Source organism: Anastrepha ludens, chromosome 6 (assembly GCF_028408465.1).
Source record: "Anastrepha ludens isolate Willacy chromosome 6, idAnaLude1.1, whole genome shotgun sequence".
Lineage (NCBI taxonomy): Eukaryota > Metazoa > Arthropoda > Insecta > Diptera > Tephritidae > Anastrepha > Anastrepha ludens.
The window spans coordinates 38,921,799-38,944,237 of record NC_071502.1 but is presented as its reverse complement, the minus strand read 5'-3'; the positions used below and the strand labels follow the sequence as shown (position 1 = coordinate 38,944,237).

The 22,439-nt window shown below is 37.6% G+C and overlaps 1 protein-coding gene across 4 annotated transcripts in view; it reads left to right on the top strand.

Annotated features, from left to right (window-relative positions):
* Window positions 1-22,439, top strand: part of LOC128867901 (BMP-binding endothelial regulator protein) — a 161,911-nt gene that overhangs the window by 118,303 nt on the left and 21,169 nt on the right. For all 4 annotated transcript variants that reach the window (XM_054109504.1, XM_054109505.1, XM_054109503.1 and 1 more), the window contains one exon: window positions 10,734-10,825. In XM_054109504.1, coding sequence (XP_053965479.1) covers window positions 10,734-10,825 — 92 coding nt within the window. The remainder of the gene's footprint in view (window positions 1-10,733; window positions 10,826-22,439) is intronic.

The window sequence follows — 22,439 nt, the reverse complement described above, 5'->3', positions numbered from 1 at the left end:
TATGTATTTGCCTTCAAAATTCATGCTTTCCTTTGCTTAACAAGGCCAATGGAGTCAAAAATTATAAAAAGTCCCTCAATGTCTGAGAGCGGCAATATCCCAGCCTCCTGAGCACCCTATTCAATTTTTTGCTCATCCGATTTGATCAGCTGTGGGCATTGTAGTATAAAGATATTTATATGAAATTTCAACAGCTCGCGCCGCTCACGCTTTCATATCGGCACCTCATTAGTTTCATTGCCACATAATGTCGACTTAATTGTTTTACAAGCGAACCATCAATAATGTAAAAGTATCGAAGAATTATATTTCATTGATTTCCGCACAAATGAACCTGCGAGAGGCAGAGTCCAAAAATACGAAGTCGTAAAAAAGTAAGCATTGCTAACAAATGAATGACAAAATTGTATGCTGTTTTTGTTGCTGTTACTGTTACTGAGTTATCGTTGCAATTTTTGTGCTTCTTCCTCGGTTTTATTATCGTTGCCTACCACACACTGCTCGGCGCTATGTTGCGTCTCTGTAAAGTCCTAAATCACGCACTTGGCCCTTTTCTCAGAATCACCTAACCAAAGAAGCGATTGTGAACCGTTGCACGGCTTCATTATGCTGGCCAGTCGCTCTCTCACTTACCTCCTCCTTCACCGCCAGTGTTTCGATTGCGGTTCGATTGCGTTTCTGAAGGTTTTGCTGCACTACTGTCTGGACGGTAGGGCGATAAGCATCTCCGGCGTGCAGTCGGTCTGTGGCCAGCATGCAGCCAAAAATACCGGACAATGCGTTCTTCTTCTCCTCCAACTTCTTCTGCTGTTGTTTCTACTTGTGTCATGTAGCGTGTCGAGTTTTTACTTTCCGCCATTGGCATTGCCATGTCGAAGATCGCCTTTTTCTTTTACCTCTGCCGCTGTTATAAGTATTCTTGTTCTTGTTTTTGTTTTTGTTGCCAACATCATTCGGTAATTACGGCGCTTCTTAGCTGGCGCTAGCATTTTTTCTGATGTTTTCATTCGGCGTGGATGGATGGATATCTCTGCCGTTCCAACTGAATGCCATAGCATGCCTTCCTTCACATACAAATATGCAGTGGCTTTAATATTATTATAAACGCTTTGCCTCATTGTATGTTTGGATGTATTTTTTCTTTTTTTGTGATAAGTCTTGGAAGGTTTTTTAGAAAGTAGGTTCCTTTCGCAGATCATATTTATATATAAATTGATTTATGTCATCACTTCATTATTTTTTGTTTGAAAGCAGTGCAGCATGCGTTTTTTCTCACCAGGTGGAGCTAATGTCGTGATATTAAAAAAAATTGTTTATAGTCCGATTCGATTCATAATGTTTACTATACTACCAGAGGTAGAATTGGGCTTTAAATTTAAAGTTTGCTCCTAATCGCAGAGCATATGAGCGGGGAGGGGTCCGCGCTAGCTTCTTTACTCTTGCGAATTATTTTGTCATGGTGGACGGGTGAACTATGTACGTGCGTTCGCAATCGAAGCGTATTTCCAGGCCAATGATTAGTGTGCAACAATCGTAGATGATGCTCTAAATAAAGATTTGATTCGTTCATGGATGCGAAGGTTCCGGACAATAAGTTCGGTGGCAAACAGCACACGGCCGGGACTCAGCCGGACATCGAGAACAAATGAAACTATTCAACTCGTCGCTACAAATTTGCACGATAATCCGCCTCAGTCCGTGCGCAAGAGAGGGCATGAAATATTGTGGAAAGATCTTAGACTGCACCCCTTCAAAAGTCAAAGCATGCAAACGATTAAGTCTAAGGATTAGGTAGGTTGAAGTACTACTCTGGCACTCCCAAGTAGCACCAAAGCGCCGTTCCGATACCATGAGTTTCAGGTTGGCGCGCTGCTACAGACTGTCGAAGAGAAGAAGCATCCAGTTAGCTCAATCGTCTGGCTGCCAATCCCGGACATTTACAGAGAAAGTGCTCAACAGTCTCCTTCTCTGAAAGGACTCCACAGCTTTTGCAATGGAGGGCTAGTTTTTCCGCGTCTGTGCCGATCGCCCAATGGCCGGTAAACACAACTACGAGTTTGGAAATTGAATGCCGGGGAGACAACAATCCAATTCAGTCCCTTTCCTAGGAAGTTCAACAGCAATTTGAGATCCCTCTAAGTTCCTATGTCCTGGATCAGAGAAATATTACCTGCACACCCAAGAGATTTGATCTCCTTATTACAGGAGTTATTTAGTTTGGATCTGCACCACGGCATCGTCAGAGCCTTGATCGCGGCTTGTGTATCGGAGCAAATATTAATATATCCCTTGCCCCCACGTTCCCTAAGTGTTCTGTCTGAAATGTCTGCAAGACAATGTAGAGCGACTTCATATGATATATTCATTTTCTTTAAAGTGGAAGTATAAATAAGCAAAATTCCCGTTATTGGCCACCTGAAGGACATAACCTATTATTAAAACATCAACAGCCGCTTCACAGTCGAAAAGCGATGGCTTGGTGTGCATTGTCAAGCAGTGAAATAACTGAACCATATTTTTTTGAAAATTGTCCACGGTGTCTCTTATCAGTAGCCACATAGGCCATGGTGGTACTGCATGATTTCTGCCATAACAAACTGATAAGCTATTTCGATGACATATTCTGGTCACCCAGGTCGCCCAATCTTACCACTATGGACTTTTTCTTAAAAAATAAAGTCTATGAATCAAACCCAGCGATCATCTCAGCACTAAACGAAAATATCGTTCGGGAGGTTAGTGGCATTCGAGAATGGGAAAGGAGCCTTCGCTTTAAAAGATCACTTTTCAGTTTCATTCCGATTTCGCGAAATTCTGCACATTTAGATATTATTTAATTATTATTATTATTTGTTAGATATATCAAGACTCTACTTACTTACTAGCTGCGAAGGCTATTTAATATAACAGAAATGTATAAACAGGTGTGTAGAGAAAGAGGGAAAAGTTAGAGAGAGAGGGAGAGATAGATCTTTAAATATCAAAAATCTTATTTCCATAGTTTTAAATGGATTTTAATAAAATTCTGTGTATATGGGTTCGGTGAAATACCGGTAGAGAAATCCGCGTTTGAAGCCCTTTTCCAGTTTGGATCTTATGTAATATTCTCGACTTTTGGTGCAATAGTTAGACATCTGCTCGATTTGAAACACTAGTCTAAATGAATATGAAATTGGATTTAAGATAGTAGTGATTTGAATTGGCTTTATCGGAGTGACTTTCCTGTCTAAAAGTTTCTTTAAGTGTCTATTAATGGGGTTCATTCCTTCTTCACAGTTGGAGCACTGGTTCATGTTCATTTAGATTCTTAACTTAGTATACGAATTTATTTTCTTTGCCTACTGTCCACGCAATTAAGCGAGTAGATATTCTCAGTAAATGTCACTTCAGGGCTAATCAAGTTCATGTATTCTTCCAATCATAGAATTCTCCCTGAAAAAAGATTTTTCTTGTTTAATAAAACTTCTTAAAAGGAAACTTATCTTAAGGTGACTCTATACAGAACAGACGAGCTTATTTCTCTTGATTTTCTTCTCTTCGTTTCTATTTCATTCACAAAATAGTCGGCAACCTCCAAGGTAGCCATGAAGTGCCGCACATCTCTTAATGGATGTCTGAGTCATTTCACCTAAAGGTAAAATGCGTACCTGGGCGTTGTGACATTCAGGGTAACTTTAGGGCCGTTGAACTAGCGAAACTCGACGCCAAGTTGACTTAGTACACAGATAATGCATATCTTTGAGGAAATTGTAAGAGCAACGAATGAACGTTCCCTCGACAGTCGGTTCTACGTTACCGGAACGACCCGGATTTATTATATTTTCGGCCAACGACTGTCACTCCAGCAGCACTCCCCGCACGTGTATGGGGAATGTTTTTGCTGCTACAACAACAACAACAGCAACTAATGAAAGATGGCTTAATGAAACCATCTGCAGAATCGCTCGATTATTGTGGACGACTTTCAATGCTAGGCGCACAGAATATCTGCTCAGCCTAAATAAGCAGACTATGCTGATTTCCGAAATAACGAAGCACTGTCTAATAGGTGGACACGCCCAAAGGATGGGTGTGCAAGCACATGACTTCTGTAGAAGCTGTCTAGCTGAGGAAGAGAAAGAGACGATGTCGCACCTCCTATGCCATTGTCCTGCTCTATTCAGACGTAGATTTACCATTTTAGGTAGACAAGGTAGAGTTCTTCTAGGAATCGTTTGGTAATTGTAATAAAAAAAAAAAATACTGCAACTTGAACACTTTTCGCCTGTTGCTATCAACCTATCTGCCACTGTACTTATGCACTTATGTACAATATATAATAATATAGATTCTTATACGCAATACTATGCGAATACTGACCATGCTGACCCTTGGAAAAGACACAGGAGGATGAGGGCGTACGCTACAGCATACACAAGTTTATAACGCCACCGCCACTGCCATGCAGGTGGTCTCACCTGGCGGTCCTCTGATCTTTTATTACCTCCTATTCCGCCTACTCCTCCTCCTCCTTCTTACATACTTCTGTACATACCTTTCCATTCTTCGGAATTTTGTTTGTTTTTGAAAGGCATTGTTTCTTCTTCTCTGCGATTTGGTTGGTGCATTTTAAGAATGGCCAGTCGAAAAGACTAACTGCCAAGCCACCATTGAGATAGTTACTGAGTTAAGGCATGCACATACCTACATGCATACATACATATATGCTAATAAAGGGTCTTTCAAAAGACGCGGCTGGTGGCTGTTTTAAAATAATAAAGCAAAAAAACATGGAAAAATTTAGTTTCTTTCAGGTTTCACTATTTTTATTCCAAGTATGGCTTTCAACAATTATATGTGGAAAAATGGCATCATTTAAATGTTAACCAAAGATCACCAAGTCTACAGGTAAAATCCGCCAAACAGTTTCCGTCGCTTCATGAAAGCTTAATTGTTGAGAATGTCGAGCTATCAATGCTGAAGGTTGTTCAGCAACCTCAAGTCCTTTTTCTATCCTCGACAGAACCAGTTTTTTCAAAATTTTCCACTAAACTTTGAACTGTCGACTCATTCGAACGATTATTTTCACCAAAAATATCACGAATTTTGCGATAAGCTTTTCTCGACCAGATCGATAATTTTCATAAAAAGTTCCAATTATTTTAAAGCGTTCTCCTATCGTTTAAAACTGTATAACTGCCCACTTGACAAATGTCAAAGATGACATTCAATTATATTAGATTCAGATTTATTGGAGATTTGCGCTTCGATGTCATGGTCTTTTGTGCCCTATACTCAACACAGTGTCTCACCCAGACCTAGTTCCCTTATAAAGCTTAAGATATAGCTATGTTGGGCTGTGCCTGTGTGTCTTCTACTGGCTGTAAATGATCGAGACGTCCCAACCTTCTCCGCGCTATAGCGCTGCATTCAAGGAGAAGGTGTAATGGAGTCTTCTGGGATTGGTCGCAGAAACGACAAGAATCAGTGGGACATATGCCGATCGTGTGCAGAGGACTGCGCAGTCTGCAATGACCAGTGAGAATGTCCGTGAGCATTCGCAGTTTATCGTTGGGGAGAGCTATGAGTTTTTTAAACCTCCTTTGTTTGTACCCCCTTAGTAAAGATTTCGCGATTTATGTTCCTAACAGATTCAGTTTCTCGTCTGGCGTAGCCACATAATTTGGAGCCAGCTAACCTCCCTTAACCCTAGCTCTTGACTTCAAAGCTTCTCCTTGATGGTGTGTTGCCTCATAGCAAAGAAGGGCTCGGGTCCTATTAGTGGCGCAGCTTCTTTTGCCAATGCGTCCGCTACTTCGTTACCAGTTATGTTCCTGTACCCTGGGTCCCTTGTTAGCCGGATGCGATTGTGTGTTACTAACAGATTCAGTTTCTCGATACACTCAAGGACCAGTGAGGACTTAATCTTAGCCTTGAGTGACGCCTGGCTCTCGTTCAGAATGGCACTTCGCTCATTCCGGAAGTTCCTGTTTAAGTGAATTTTTGCGTATAGTTAGATGGCATACACCTCCGCTCGGAAGATGCTTGGGAAACTATCCATCGGCACAGAACGCTTGCTTCTAGTCCCATATATTCCAGGGACTATGCCTTCCGGTGTCTTCGAACCATCTGTGTACCAGTGCAGGGTACACTATTGGAGTTTTTTTCCAAATGCAGGGGTACTCCAGTATACCTTGTCGTCCAGCTCAATTCTGAACTTCTTTTCAAATCAAAGATGGCATAGAAAAAAGTCGCTTATAAGAATTATTCACTACCAACATCTAGGCGTCACTTTTGAAGGACCCAATACTTGCATATGTAGTATTTTATATGTATGTATTTGAGCATTTGTGTGTGTGTGTCTTGTCTACAACTTCTATGCGCCACTCTAAATATGTTAGCGCCATTTACAACAAAACAATGTGATTGAGTACTTGTATTGCATTTGCTGCACTTAAAGAACAATCAACAAAACCTGCACACCTACACGCACACCTGCACGTGCATTCACAAACATAAATACATAAATACAAATAACAATGCACATCGTATTGTAATGAGCTCGAATAACCGAAATGAAAAACAACTTGCTCGACATTGTTCCGACTGGTTGTTGTTATTGTTTGCTCATTTTTTTCGGCTGCTGCTGTGCAGGATCCGCTGGTATTTTGTTTGTTATACATACATAGTGTCTTCTTTGATGATGAATCATTTCCGCTTTTACTTAGCCTTAAGTGTGTTGATAAGCAGCATTCCTTTACCTTTCGCTCGGTCGTGTGTTGTGTCGAAAGACTTGTCCGATCAATTTGCTACAGGCAGGAATATCTAATAGAAGTGAGTTCTTGGTACCTCATAAATAAAGTGGCTGATGATGTTGTGTGTGTGCTGGATATTTTAAGGGCCTATTCACATATGTGGAGATACACAAATTTTAAAAATTAAACAATAAAATACTAATCACGTAATTGTTGATTTTCCTATATTAATGTATGTATTTTTCGTGTGGCATTGGTGTGAAAATTGATATGGAAATGGAATGGTGGAAAATTTTTTAATTATTCAGAATTTTAATTTTCCTCTTGACCTTCCCTTTTTGGGCAGTTGTGGCTTACCAGGGCTTAGATTTAATAAAAAATATATATTTTCTAATGGAGCTGTATGCTAAATATTGTAATATTCATAGAGTTTCATTTGCTATGCATTTGTAAGCAAATAAAAATCGAAATATTGAATTCTATTCCTCACAAAATATGTATGTATATGTGGCCCTGTGTTCCCCCCTGCAACCTATGGAAATAATAATAATAATAATAATAGATATGTCAATATTAGTTTCGCCAGACTAATTAGGTGCGAATACGCCTAGCCAAACATCTACCAAAAGAAGTGTTAAGTGCGTCCATTTTCACTGTAGATCCTTTCAACAGAACTACCAGTAAGTCTTAAGGGGACTACTAAGATTTACAATTTCAAGGCAAGATTTCACTCTGCGTTAAATTTTTAATGATGAAAGGATAAGGGCATAAGTGTAAAAGTACTCGAAAATATCACGACTTGAGTGGAGCCCTCAGAATTTTCTCTAATTTGGTAAAATTACAGGATTGGATGAGAGGCTTTTAGAAACGAAAGGTTTTAAAAAATTTTCGAAAATTGTGTATGCTACACCACATTAAACTTATTACGAAACATTTGTTAAACACAGGGCCGTAGAGAGCATATTCGGGCCTTGGAGGAAAATTGTAAATGCGGGCTCTTTCCATAAAACTTTTCGGAATTACTCTCGAGACCGGCCCCTCTGAGAACTCTGGGCCCGGGGTAAAAAGTCTCCGATCTCTCGTCGGGTCTGGTAAAACATCAATATTTTTTAAACTGTTCGTCCGATTTCAATAAAATTTTAATATAATATGTCCCAGTATAGAGCTATCAAGTGTGGTCACATTTATACGCTTGCATAACAAGTAAACCATATCCAAAAAACAATATTTGATTAGGAAGCCTTTAGGCTCTCACGCCTCTTGACAAAAATAGTTTTAAAAATAAATGTTTTCTGGGCTAAGGTTTTAAGGGATTAGGGGTAATCAGAATTTTCAAAAAACTTAATTTTTTTTTACATTTTCAAAGGGCGTTCCATAGCAAAACTTTAAATGCGTTTTTCTCAAAACAATGTTTTGGACTGGTGATCATTTTAACTTAAAACCCGCTTGGTAGATTTCAATAAAATGTATACTACATTTGAAAAACATAAAAAACACGTGCCTGACCAAAAGATTTTTTTTTTCAAAAATGTAAATTTTTTTTTAACAATTAATTGTCGGTTTTTTTTCTCGAAGATCTGAAGAATATTTCCTGATACCGCCACATTGTTAATTAAAAAAAGGTTCGATTAGGCTCAAGATTATATATTAATAAAACTAATTTCTCTTGTCCGAATGATTTTAGATGAATATCAAGGACTCGTGATGATCACCGCAGGGGACTTCTTCAGAAACGGCCTCCATACAAACAGCGATAACTGTTACAAATATTATTATTATTTTTTTTTTTTTTGAAATTTTTCTAAAGTCAAGTCGAAACATGATGTATTAATGCTATGTTTTTATATTTGTAAAATAAAGCAATTGAACAGCAAGAAAACATTAGTCCTTAGTAATACCGAAAGAGTTCATTTTCTTAATAGTGTGAATAATTTTTAATGGAAAATGACTCTACTTTGCTCGAAAATAAAACTGCATCAAAATAGCAGCAAAACTTCAACAGCTGTAATATTGTGCTTAATTCGTTGATTCACTTCAACCACAAGGCACTAACCAAATAAAAAAAACTAATAACAAATATAGGAAATTTTGTTTGCTGCCTTTCATAAGGAGTAGTCAATGGAGTTATCAGACGTGAGGTCATGAAGAAATCGATTGAAATTATCATTTTTGAATGTCTGAATTTGAACATGTAGCTATTTTGTTGTTTGGTTGAGTTTCAATTTGTCCTCAGGATATCTGGTTCGCTGCCAACGACATCTAATTTTTCGTATTTTATTTATCTTGATATATGGTGGGTATTTTTCTTTTGTTTTTTTTGGAAATCTTGCCGAGGCGTACTGTTCCATGCTGCGTTTTGAATTATTTGCGTGAATTGAAACACTGCAACATCAAGATAATCAATGGTCAGGATACTATAGCTTCTAATTGCAGTTTGAAGTACTGCCAGTCTGTGAAGTTATTAAATAGACGAGGTGACGTTTTATTTAGCACCGCATTTTCTGATATTTCTGAAAGAATCGGTCAGTGGTCAGAGTTCAGGTCGAAGCCTCTGTATATAGAAAGATAGTTTGTGGGAATATTTTTGTAGGAAAAAAAAAATCAATTAAATCAGGTACTTTGTTGGTGTCTGAAGGCCAATATGTTGGTTTACCAGTTGAAATTATTTCGCAACCTTTGTGTTTTATGGCTTTAAACATTTCGCGCCCCATGTCGTTGTAAGCCTAGACGCCCAATGTATGTACTTAGCGTTGAAATCAGCTCGTATAATAAATCGTCCTTTGTACCTTTTGATGAGAGATACATAATCTTCAGATTTTAGTTGGTGTCTGGGTGAGATATATAAAGCTGTTGGTATTATTTGTTGCTCTAAAACCTCGACAGAAACGGAAGTTGTTTGAAATTAGCCTAAAACTTCAGACCTGGCTGGTTTAATGATACGAATTGTTGCCCATTCTTATAAACCTTACGAGGAAGTCATCCTCATACAATTTCAATTCTGTTCACATCTGCGGAATGCGATAGACGCGCTAAAGTTTCAGCGTTTTGGGACGCAATCCAAGTTTTGACCTTTTAACACACCACTTGAACAAATTAATATGCCCCAATGTTTCACGACTCTTGAGAAAAGATGATAGTTTTTTCTCGCCATTTTGTAGTCTACAATTTTCAATTCGAAAACGCTTTAATACGATATTGCTCCCCATACCATAACAACACCTTCACGGCTGTGATGTCGATCCAAGTACCTTCCTCCTTTCTTAAGTTATAGATGTAGTAATTGTATCCATTCGGCTCATCCAGATTGAGCTTATTTTTGTCACTAAATACTACTTTTGCCCATTCAACGGAATCGTTATTTGTTATAGAACTCCAAGCCATGTGGTCCCTTGAGAAATCGAGACAGCGTTCTTTGCAAAATTTATTCAATGGCTGTTTGTTTTTTTATACTTTAGATGTGGCGCTTTTAGAATAGCTCTTCGAAAGGAGGATATTTGCCATTCTTTGCTGTAATAAGGACGGAATTTGGTGTAATGCTAAGGATTTTCGGGTTTTCTTCGATATTAAAGCCATCGCAGTTCTGTCTTTATAGTTCGTACCACAGGAGCCAACCTGGAAAACTTAAATATATAGAAAATATATATGTATGTATTTAAGTACATATAGTCACATACCCATGCTCCCACTACCAACAACATACACTTCTTTACTAATTTTCTCCTTAGCTCTCCTACTTATATTCTCACGATTTTTAATTTGCTCCCTTGCTAACTGATTGAAATACATTATCTAAACCAATCTATTTCTCTTTGTTACATAACAACAAGAACAATTTACATTTTGACTCCCACTACTTTTCAAGCTCATATTTGTTATGTAACTTTAGAAATTATTAATAAAGTTACCTTCGAAAAGAACGGATTATTATTTTATATAGAAAGATGATATTTTTCGTGTCTTCCTAAAAATTAAAACCGTCTTCATTCTCTCTTTTTCCAGGGAATTTACAATCGTGCTCCAATGAAGGTGAAGAAGTTCAAATCCAAGAATTAATAAAATGGAACTCAAAGTGCTTTAAATGCGCCTGCAAGGTAAGTTGCAGCAAATACATTAAGTAAGATATTAAAGATTGAAAAATTATTTTACAGTTGTTAAAGGCATTATTCACGTTTTCGAGATAGAGACTTTACATTTCATTAATAAAATATTTGTACGTGTAGCATAATTTTTGCTGCATTGGACTACTCGCATTAGTTTATGTAGAAGTAGTGGAGCTAACAGTTGAAATTTTGCGCCAAGTATGAAAATGTATAGTGAATTATAAGTAGTCAATATGAATTAAATAATTTCTCTCAAATACAATGAAAATGTATACGGGGCAGTAGTATGTGCCATAAAAAAATTTTTTTTTGCTGTCAAAGTCCTTACTTTTGAATACGTCTTCAGTGCATGAATTAATAAAGTGTTGAAAACATTGTTTCACGGTGGAAAAAGCCTTATTTAATTTCCAATAAGGCATATTAAAAGAAAAATAATGGCAAAGTTTTATATATTTAGGTTTTTTTTATGAGACCATATACATATAAAAACGTGTAAAATTTGTAAAGTATAGAAACCAGTTGTAAAGTTTTTTTTTTTTTCAAAAAGTATTTATGTTTTACTCTGTTACCGTTTTTTGAAAATGAATCAATCGCACTTCAGTTTTGTTTTTTCAGCCACTTGCCCAAAAGTGAGGTTATTTCGAAATGTCGTAAAATGTCAATTGCAGATTTTGCAACTAGAAGAGAGGGAATCTCTTGAACACCTTCTATGTTCTTGCCCTGCATTAGCTAGAGCCCAAATGAAATGTTTAGGAGCTCTACAATATGAAAGGTTAGAATGTCTCTCGGGGTTAGAGCCTCAGAGCTTACTTAGATTCGCAAAAGACGCAAGCTTATTACAAGAAGCCTACTACAAGGAAGCATAAGGGTCAAGCTCCATCTGGTACCACAAAGGACCAATAGGTCTATGTGATGGCTTTCACCCAGCCAGATCAACCTAACCTAATTTAGAAATAATTAAATATAACTAAATAACTAAATTTAGCAATACCATGTGTGGTCCCGTATGCGGTAAAGGGTTAAAGAGCTTTCTTTTGTCGAAAGAAATGTGACCTCATTATATGCCAACATTACGAAGATATTGCCATAGTGCTTGTGAATATGTTTCGTTTTTCATAGAATAGAATGAGAATTTTCAGAAAAGTTTTGCAAACGCAGTTTTATAGCTCATTGTATTTTGGCACAATAAGTGACAAATTCAAAGCGCGCAAAAGATATATTTTGATTTTTGACATTTTTTCTTTTTGCTGGTAGTCTTTTGCATTTTCTCACTATGAAACGAATTCGTGCATTCGTTACTCCACACCCTTTTTCGGTATTTGGCCGAGCTTTTCCTTCTATTACTGGTGTGTATCTTGATGTTTTTCCACAATTGGAGACCTACCGCTATTAGAAAAAAACTTGTTCTATTATTTTGATGTTTCATGCACGGAGATTCGAGGCTACGCACTTCCGAATTGAAGTCACGCATGAAGCAAATAAAAGAGGTTTCCTTGTCGCACAGTGGCATCACAACAGCAGGTCTAAGTGAATTGGTCGTACAGACCGACTACCATCACAACCTAACCTAAGCTGGGTTTCCACATGAAGAAACGGGACAAAGTCAAAATAGTAATTTGACAGCTATTACAACATATTTGGTAGGCAGGGGGTTACATAGAAGAAAATGCCGTCTAAAAAAACATAAAAATCGCAATTCAACGTTGATTTCGGGCCAGTTTGAACTGTTCACTAACCGGCCACTTAAAAACAAGACAAACTGGTACAATATTGTACCAAAAATTTAATGCGACACATAACTGCATAACCTAAAAAGTTTGAAATTTTGAAGAAATTGAGTTTGAAGTTTTGATGAAAATTTGTGTAATTTTTTAAAGTTAGAACAAAGCTTGGAACTATGGGTTAAATGGTTTTTGTTGTAGTATGAAATATATTGTATTAAAAAAAAAAATAAAGAAAAAATTAAATTAAAAAAATAGTCAAAACATTGCAATATGTCACGTTACAGTTATTGTGAACACAGGCAGTATATCAGGCAGTAAATTTAATTTCAGCGCTCTTCGGACAGTTCTAATTTCTTTCGGCAGTTCTTTGGACGTCAAAACTTTGGTTATCTAAATATGAGAGCTCGTGGAAAGGAAAAATGGAAAAATCTCAATTTGATTATGCACATATCTCGTTGCATTCTTGTTTTATATATATTTCAGATCTAATACGAACATTTTAAATGGTGGCATTAAGCCCGGGATGCCTATTAGAATAAAACCAGTGAATTCAGAAGTTTTGTAGGAAATTTAAATGCTTAAGTACATTTTCATAAGTAAACTTTTTTGTGTTTTGAGGCGGCCATACATTAATGCTAACAAAATTTTACTCACATCCTTTGTTGCTATTTTGCTATTATGGAAACAAATCACATATAACATACAACAATTGCCCTAAAATAAATACGCAACTATGACAAAAGGAAATTGCAAACGGAAATATATATGTATGTACTTATTTCTGTGTGTGTATGCATGCGTGCATGTATGCATGTGTGTATGCTTATAAAACTGTATTGTCACAAAGCATTCACTCACATCGCCTATCCAACTCTGTTGATTATAACTTATCCCGCAAACCGACACAACTTATTGCCAACAATTGATATTTTGTTGTTGTTGTTCCGTTTATTGTGGCCGCCTTTACGCCTCTATAAGCAGCCAAGTTATTGACCCAAATATTTGTCATTGTTGAAATTCATAATCTCAAGTGACTGCTCTCAGAGCCATATGCATTTACACTCCCCTCCAGCTTTTACAAACTGCCAGGCGGATATTGAAGTGGAGAGTTTCTCAGTGAGTAGATATGTTTGTAGGCAACACACTGTTTGAACAATTAATGATTTATGTGCGAAAATCGTTTGAAAGCAAGGACTGCATTGAGACCCTACTTCTGCTGTCTTGGAAACGGAATCCCACACTGCGCACAAATAATGTTGCCATGCAATCCTACCCCACCCAAAAGGGGAAAAAGCAAAATAGTGAACTGGGGATGCGTAAATTGCTATGCGTGAGTTGGCGACTGCGTTCTGCAGTCAATATACATTGGAAGCTCAAGAATAAATTGTGTGTTGGTGCTAGTGGCAGTTATCCCCAAAGGCCAACAACAAAAGCTTGAATCAGTGCAGAGAAAAAAAGAGAAGAAAAAATGAATGAGACACTAAGCAATTGACCAAGCTGGCCAGTGGCAGCTGACTCTTCAGTGCTACATCTCATTTATGGAAAACCGCATTGGGTGTGTGTATGTGTGAGTGATTATATGGAAATGGACTGACGCAGGCCAGGGACAAAGTCCAATATAGATTTATCCAAATATACAATAAAAGAATACAGACATACATATGTATGTGTGTATTTATTTCCGCCATTCACATCCTTGCTCATTTTTAATTTATTTTTTCATTTCTATAAATAATGTTTTTTATGTAAGTTCAACCAAAAGGAAATATTTTGTAGGCAGCTGTTTGGCAACAGTAAATACACCGAAATATGAGCCAAAGAGTGTACGTAGGGACATATGTATATACATAAGTACATAAATCTGCAAACATAATTTGTGTGTGCATGCAGCTCGAATATATGCACTTATGTATGTATAATATAAAGTCAGATTGTACTAATACATACATATGCAGCACTCGTACGCCGTACTGAATTTGTTGAAGCCGGAGCGCGTTGGGAAATAAATGGCAAAGCTTGAAATCATCAGAGCGACAGTCGTTGGCATTTCTTCTTTATTGCGTACATTTTTGGCAATTGAAGCAAGTCGAAAAATTATGAAGTCATACATGCGCATAAGTCCATGCGTCCAACTAACTACTTTCAATTTGAGCTGATTTTATTTTTTAAATTTTATTTTAAGATATTCTTATACCTTCTATGAAATCGCTCGCTGTTAACTAAAGAAGAAAGCTATCGTTGCCTGAACCCACTTTCGGTAGCAGAAGAATTTCTCCAAAGATGCAAAATTTCTGAGAGCTGCGCTTGATAGAACATCCACATCTAAAGCTCGAAAAGTTGGCTTTTATTGAAAGATCAATTCCCAGTTGCGCCGTGGAACCCACTTGTAAAGCAACCACATAAATCTGGCCAAAAGCCGATGAAAAAGTTCTAATCTGCATCAGTCGTATCTCCTTACGTTGATTGGTTGGAGTAATAACCAAGCAATGTCGAGCGGGTATACAATAGGGATACCAATGCCAAAAATTTGCAATATCGACTTTTTCTAAATCCATTTCTATATTGCGATCTGTTTTTTAAGGATTGAGCAATATTTTTACTCAAATCTATTTAATTCATATAAGAGAAAAAAACATTTATGTAGAACACCCAGTGGTGGGTGGATGAATCACCACTCTAACCAACCAACCAACACCCAGTGGTGCAACCATTTACTATTTTTATGATCAATAATAATTTAAACTAATTCATTATCATATGAAGCCTTTTGTAGACTTTCTCTCGAGTCTAGTAAAGATTATGGGATTTGCAATTATTTCTGAGACAAGAGGTTTTGAGTGCGATTGGAGTTGTACGTTGCATGATGTGGCATATTTTTTATTTCTTGCCCAATTGAAATAAGTTAAAACTTGTGTATTCCAAAATTTTTTAACAACAAAGTTAAAGAGGGAAATTGTAAATTGAACAGGACTCATTATCTTCAAGTCACCGGCGCTGATGCGACATATTAAATTTTTCCTTTCGATTTTCCTACACCTATTCGCTGTCAAACTAACCAGGAAAATTTAAAACCCTTACGTAGTTTGCATTCATATTTCAAAGCAGAATTGAAAGTCACCCATAGCCAGCTGCTCAATTAAGTAGTAAAATAAAAGTGGGTTGGTGCGTGACTACCATTCGGAAGTGTCCGGTTCGAAACCTCGGGCATCAAACACCAAATGAAAGAAAACGTTTTTTCTAATGGCGGTCGCCCCTCGGCAAACAATGGCAAACATCCGAGTGTCTTCTCCCATGAAAAAGCTCTTCAGAAAAAGCCATTTGCTGTTCTGAGTCGGCGTAAAACTGTAGGTAATTTCATTTGTGGAGCAACATCAAGACGCACACCACAAATAGGAGGAGGAGCTCGTCCAAGCACATAACAGAATTATTTATTTATTTATTTTATTCCAGATTCATAAAAACTAAAAGATATACAATATTTTAATTTTGCTCAAATTTGCTAACGCATTTTTGAGACAAACATGGGACAAACATCCTCTTTAATAATTACAATAACGTCAAATTGGAAAAAATAGCGCCCAAATACCTCACTCCACTCAAATACTAAATATTTTCGAAAGCAGCAAGCTAAAAACGCGCACCGAAATAATTTCCATTTATCTAACTTTGCTAGCTCTACCTAGCAATAAAATATAAAAAAATTGTGAATAATGAAAGGCTGATTTCAGACACCACGACAAATTGATGTTATTTTCATTAGTTCTTAATATTAATTATTTTTGCCTTTTTTTAATCACTTTATCAATTTTTATTTATTCGCAAAAACCGCGCGCAAACCTCCTTTGTTTTCAGCTGATTTTATATTCAAAGCTAACTGCGATTTGCTGCTGTTGTTGCTCATTCTCTCTTGTTCCCTCTATGCTGCTGCCGCTTTCTATCTCTCTCCGTTTCTCTCTCTCGCTCTTCCCCTGTGTCGAATCAGATAAAACATCGATTTTTACGACGTCAAGGTCGTCAAACTAGTTTTTTGTCACAATCATTATTAAAACCATGACGTTGGAGATCGTTTGGCACACTTGGCGCCGTCTTGAGCACGCACATACATGTACACACATACACAAATATGCTTATACGTTTTTTTCCTGCTACTTCTATTAGTTATACATACCTACATATGTACATATTTCTGTGTGTATGCTTGTCGATTTTTTTTGCCAATAAATGGGAGTTAAACTCAACACAGCATCAGCAGCCGCAGCATCAGCAACACCAACAATAGAGATTTCCTAGCAATAACACCTCGTAGCTATGGACGCGACAAACATCCGTCTCATTACCAGCGGGCGGTCGGCACTCAGAGATCAGCCATCAACGATCGGCAATAATTAGTTAACCAACAACATACCGAAAAGTTTGCAAACGAAGTTGTTGCCGGTGATAGTGGCCGTCTGCAGCAAGTGTATGTGCGCCAGCAGCGGCTGTGTATGGCTAAATTAAAACTCAGATGTCTGTTCCTGCAGTCGTCGTCGTTGACCAGCTTCTTCAGTTATACACCGCGCGCTCGCCGCCTGTGTCGCCGGCGCCTACGCAGCTCATAGTTAGAGATGTATAAACTAACTGACTAACATACATACATAGGTATATATGTAGCGACTAAATTCCGCTGATTGCTGAGCTTGGTATGCGGCGCTTCTGTTGGCGCTTGGCCCGCGGCTGTGCTTATTAATAAATCATGGCGCGTTGATAAGGCGATTGCACTAATTCGCTCTAAGCTACTTTCCTAGGTAAACGGCTTGTGTGTGTAGAAAGAAAAACCGCTTGAAACTACAGCAGGCATGCATACATACATTCATACATATATGTATGTAGGTATATATGCGCAGAAAGCGCGCCAGTTAGCTGTTAGCCATAAAAAGCTTTGCTTTTCTAATCGCTCCGCATTCCTCGAGCTACATAGAATGCGGCGGCGTGGTTAGCGTGCGCGTGCACACAGTGCATAAGCGACACTTACGTGTTGTCTTGCTTTTGAGCAAGCGCTTTTTGTTGCTCCACTCAACTCTTTGCCTTATGCCGCTGCTTTGTTTCGCTAACCTTTATTATTATTATTGTTTTCTTTTTCTCCGCGCTAACGCTAAGTCAATAAAGGCTTCCAGCAGCGTTTCGCTCGACTGTTAGCGTTTAACGCTCAGCCACTCACCACTTGGGCGTTGACGGCAGCTGTGGGTCACCCTGTATGCTGCTGACGTTGTTGCTTCGACAGTGATTATCGTTCACCGCCGGTATTTTTTTTAAGTAGGCGTAACCAAAACTCTTTGGCGCCACCTTCGTTGTTGACGATGTCTGTGCAACAACAGCAAAAACACTATGAACCACAGCATTCGATCGCTTGTTATTGTTGAATTTAAATTTGAATTTCAACTTGATTTGCTGATCTTTGTTTTGTTGTAATTTATTTGTATGTAGGTATTGCATTCGGTTCACGGTTTATTTCTGTTTGTAATATGTTCGGCTTAGTTTTCATATTGCTGCCGTTATTGCTGTTGTTCTTATTATGATTTGGTGCCGCTTATTCCTGTCCACAGTGCGTTGGCTTAACGCTGACAATCGGCTTTGCTTTTGTTACGGCGGCGCTTAAATCGGATTTCGAATCAGATTCAATTTCAGCCTGAACTGGAGCTGGAGCTGTATTTCGGATCAAATTTTTATACGGCATGTTTTGTAGCTGCAGCTCAGTACGCGTGCTCAGTGGAACGGTTGCGCATTTTATCGCTCCAGTCGTTCATTCGTCGAGAGCATGCGCGGAGCTTCACTCATATGCACACACAGGCGCACAAACACACACGCATGCGATCGTTAATATTTTTGATCATAAAATTTATTTTATGACTATGAAATTATTATTCTTCATAAAATTAAAATTATGGCTTCATTTCGGCGAATTGACACAAAATGCTATGGCGTCAATGAATAAAATATCCATGTATAAGTACTTATAATCGTATATATAAATATCTATTTGCGTATATGTGTTCGGATATGTGTACATACATCTGTACATTAACAAATCCACATAAACTTATCATAAAGGTATAGGTCGGTTTGTATGTAAAGAAAATCATTGAATATTAATCGCCGATTTAAGCCTTCTAACCATAACTTGAATAACTAAAAAAAAGAATTATCTAATTTTTAATCAAAAATTTAAAATGAATTTTTTTTTAAATTTGTATGGAAATATGTGTGATTATACATACATACTCTTTTAGGCCTATTTATATACATATAAAAATATATGCCCCCAAGCGTAGCAAATAAGCGTTACCTGTTCAATTTGTTTTCTTTATAAATATGAAGGGCATCAGGTTCTTTAAATTGGAAAGTTCAGCGGAACACATTTGCTTTACTTATACTTATATACTATTGATGTAACCAGGGTATTTTTAAAAGTTAAACTTTTTTCCCTGGCCATTTTATAAATACATACATATTTTTCTCAACTCTCTGGCAGTTGTTGTAAAAAGAACAACAAAAATTTATTCCTGTGCCAATAAATTTCGTTCACATTTTCGTAAGAATCCATAGGCTGTTCTACATGTGCGTCTGTCATTGATGAAAATAACTGTGACTAAGTCTCTTAGAAGAGCCGCGTGATACAGTAAGCAGTACCCAGCTAAGCTCCTTAAACACGTTCTTGGTTCGCTTTACTCTGTGAAATTGTATATGTAGGTTAGGTTAGGTTGAAGAGGTTGTGCACTGTGGGATACACTCAGGCATTGTGATGCCGCGTGGGGAACTAGACCTTATCCCTCCTAAAACCAATGTGTACTTTTCACAAATTTGGTAAGATGCTTAATTTCGACACAGTCGATATCTTCCGATTCATTAAAGGATTGTCTACCCAAGTCTACGTCTGGATAGAGCAGGAGAATTGTACATATAGAGGTCCCCATTAAATAATTCTGTTTTAATAAAACATAGATTATAATTTTGTGGAAATTTTCAATAAAAATTATAGGAGCAGATTACATCATCGATCTGTTATTATAATATCGATCTGTGCATATTTTATACAAAATTTACGGGAAAGTGCAATTCTCGTGTCAGTTTCCAAAGACTTGGCAACACGGTAAATATTAAATAAAAAATCGGTGCCTAATCCTTTTTGGTCGTAGAACAAATTTTCTTAATGAAGAAAAAACGTTTTTTTTTTTTTTATCAACATTTTTTGGTTTTGGGCCATCTTTTTGGAGCGCAAAAGTGAGTTGAGTTTGGCCGAGTCTAACAAAGCTCGCTCACTTTCTTCTTGCCTGCTAACCAGAGCCAGTTGGGCGCATTAAGTGAGGTCAACTCCTTCTCTTTCTGATCTTTCACACGCAATGGAAGCCTTCCTCTTCCTCTGCTACCTCCAACAGGCACCGCATCGAATACTTTTTTTATTTTTATACTTTTTTATTTTCTTTCGGCTTATTTTGAAATAAATAAATGTATACATGCATACCATTTTGATCAAAAATTTCCCGAAATGTATTCAGAAAATTCAAAATAAAAGTTTATTCCTCAAAAGTGATATTATCGCCTTTAAATTACTCCCCATCAACCGCCACGCAGCTCTCGAACAAATCTCAAACTCTATTTTCGTTACTGCCATCAAAGCCGCCTTCGATTTTTTCATTACTTCCTATCGGCTGATACAACGCGTTCCCCGGAAACAATCGCCAGGGGTCATACTCGTATCAACCACGAGTTGAGTTTCCAAAAATACTTTCTGCTAATTATTTTACGTAAACGTCTCATAACGCCCTAATAACAGTCTTTATTAACCGTCTGTGGTATTCGTGATGTAGAATACCGCTTATTCGGAGCACTCCACTTACTGGTTTGAATTGCGTGTCGTACTCATAAGCCCACGTCTCGTCTACAGTAATGATGCGTTTGATATTAAGTTGGATACGGCCTTGGATATCATGTCTTTGGCGATATCAACGCGGTGCCTTTTTTCCATGAAATTCAGGTCCTTTGGAATCGACTTTGCAGCAACATGGCGCAAACGCAAATTATTAACTACAATGCTCGGAACCGATCCATAAGCAAATAAGTGATAGTGAAGATGCCTCACCATGGTGCTCCGCAAGAGCAGGACTGCTTAGAAGAAGTGGCTGAGATGATTGCATCTCATCCTCCCAACAGCTTCCGCAAAAAGGATTCGAAGTAAAGTCACAGCATGCCGATAATGTCCTGTAAGGATACCTACAAAATTCCGGAGCAGAGGCTTCATTAACCTTAGAATGTGTGTACTTGCCCAGCACTCGCTGAGTTGACGGGAGGCCCATCTCTCCTAGAGCAAGCCACAGGTAGTCAGGACTTTTAAAGAATGAAAATTGTTTCTCAATGGAAAATTTTTTTTTGGCAAGAAGATGCTCAGTTGGATTGTTATGAGTTCCCAAATAAGCCATTTATGTATATATAAATTCCCCTTTCATAGGTATAGACCTGGTAAGTAAATATGCACTTTACAATACCTTGCAGCACGTGTTCAAGTTTTGTTGAGGTATGGGCCGACGCCTCTCTTATTATTCTGCAATTTTTTTTATAACTTATGCCTTTACAAACAACCCCCATGTGAACAAATTTTTAACACTTCAGGGCACGAGTGCGACAGTTTATGCTGAAATTCACGTAAATGTTTGTCTAGTTTTCTATAATCCAAATCTCCATGTACTCCTGGTATGGCTCAACATCAAGCTCGCATAGTAGCACAAATGTATTTTTAATATTCAACAGTGGCATTTAACAGATCAACGGATAACAAATTCGTGGATCACTTGCGATATAATTTTCTTTTTTTTCAGTAAAGGCAGAAATAAGTAAGAACTCCTAGAATTGGAATACTCTGAGCTGCTGTCACTCGGAATCTTAAAAGCAGTACAGTGCAATGTCTAATCGAATCATCGCTGACCTGTTCGTCACTTATCTCATTAGTCAGTATTCTTTTAAGGCCCGCTGATCCTTGAGCATACACTTACTAATGTATTTATGATGTGACAGATGTATAATATGATGATACGATAAATTATAGGTTGGATCATCCGAACCAAAAATTGTTAGAGTAACTTCGGCTGCCACGTCATCGGGACATTCGGCAGCAGAATTCTGCTTGCTCATTTCACACGATTTCTTGCACTTGTCCAAGCAGTTGTTGTTCAGACGGCAACGAAGTAGTATATGTATGCATTGGTTGGGTTGATTTTCTTTGATGCCATCAATACAATCTCAGCTTTTTCTGATCTCTGCCGTAAACCAACCGCCGTCATAACCTCGATTTCGTCAGCAAATCAGCTGATTGCCTTAAAACCGTTTAGAGCAGGTTAACAGTCTGATGTCAACCACATCTTCTGTTGGGCTGGCAAATGTTCTAAGTGGTCTAACTTTGCTCCTCACATCTACATATACATACATTTCTGTAAATCTACCTGCTACAGGCATGGTAGCATGGATTGAGAATACTCGTGTTAAAAAAGGAAAAGCATATTTCATTTATTCACAGCTGAACGTGCACTTCCTAACGCATATATACAGTAAGTCAAAAAAGTTTTACCAAAGTGCGTTTTTTTTACAAAATCCCAATGTTGTTTATGCTAAATTTTTTCGTTAGTTTCGTATAAAAATATAGTCCAGACCACAACGAAAGCGATACATATACTTTAAAATTTCAAATGGAACATTGAAAATATTTAATAAAATTTTTAACTAAATTTGTACTTTTTATTCAGAATAACAATTTTTGTTTTTGTTTTTATTATGCAGTTTTAACTTGCTGAAAATTTTCATTATTTTTAATATGTTTTGCTGCTGACGGTTTTGTTCAAATTCTTGCAAACAAC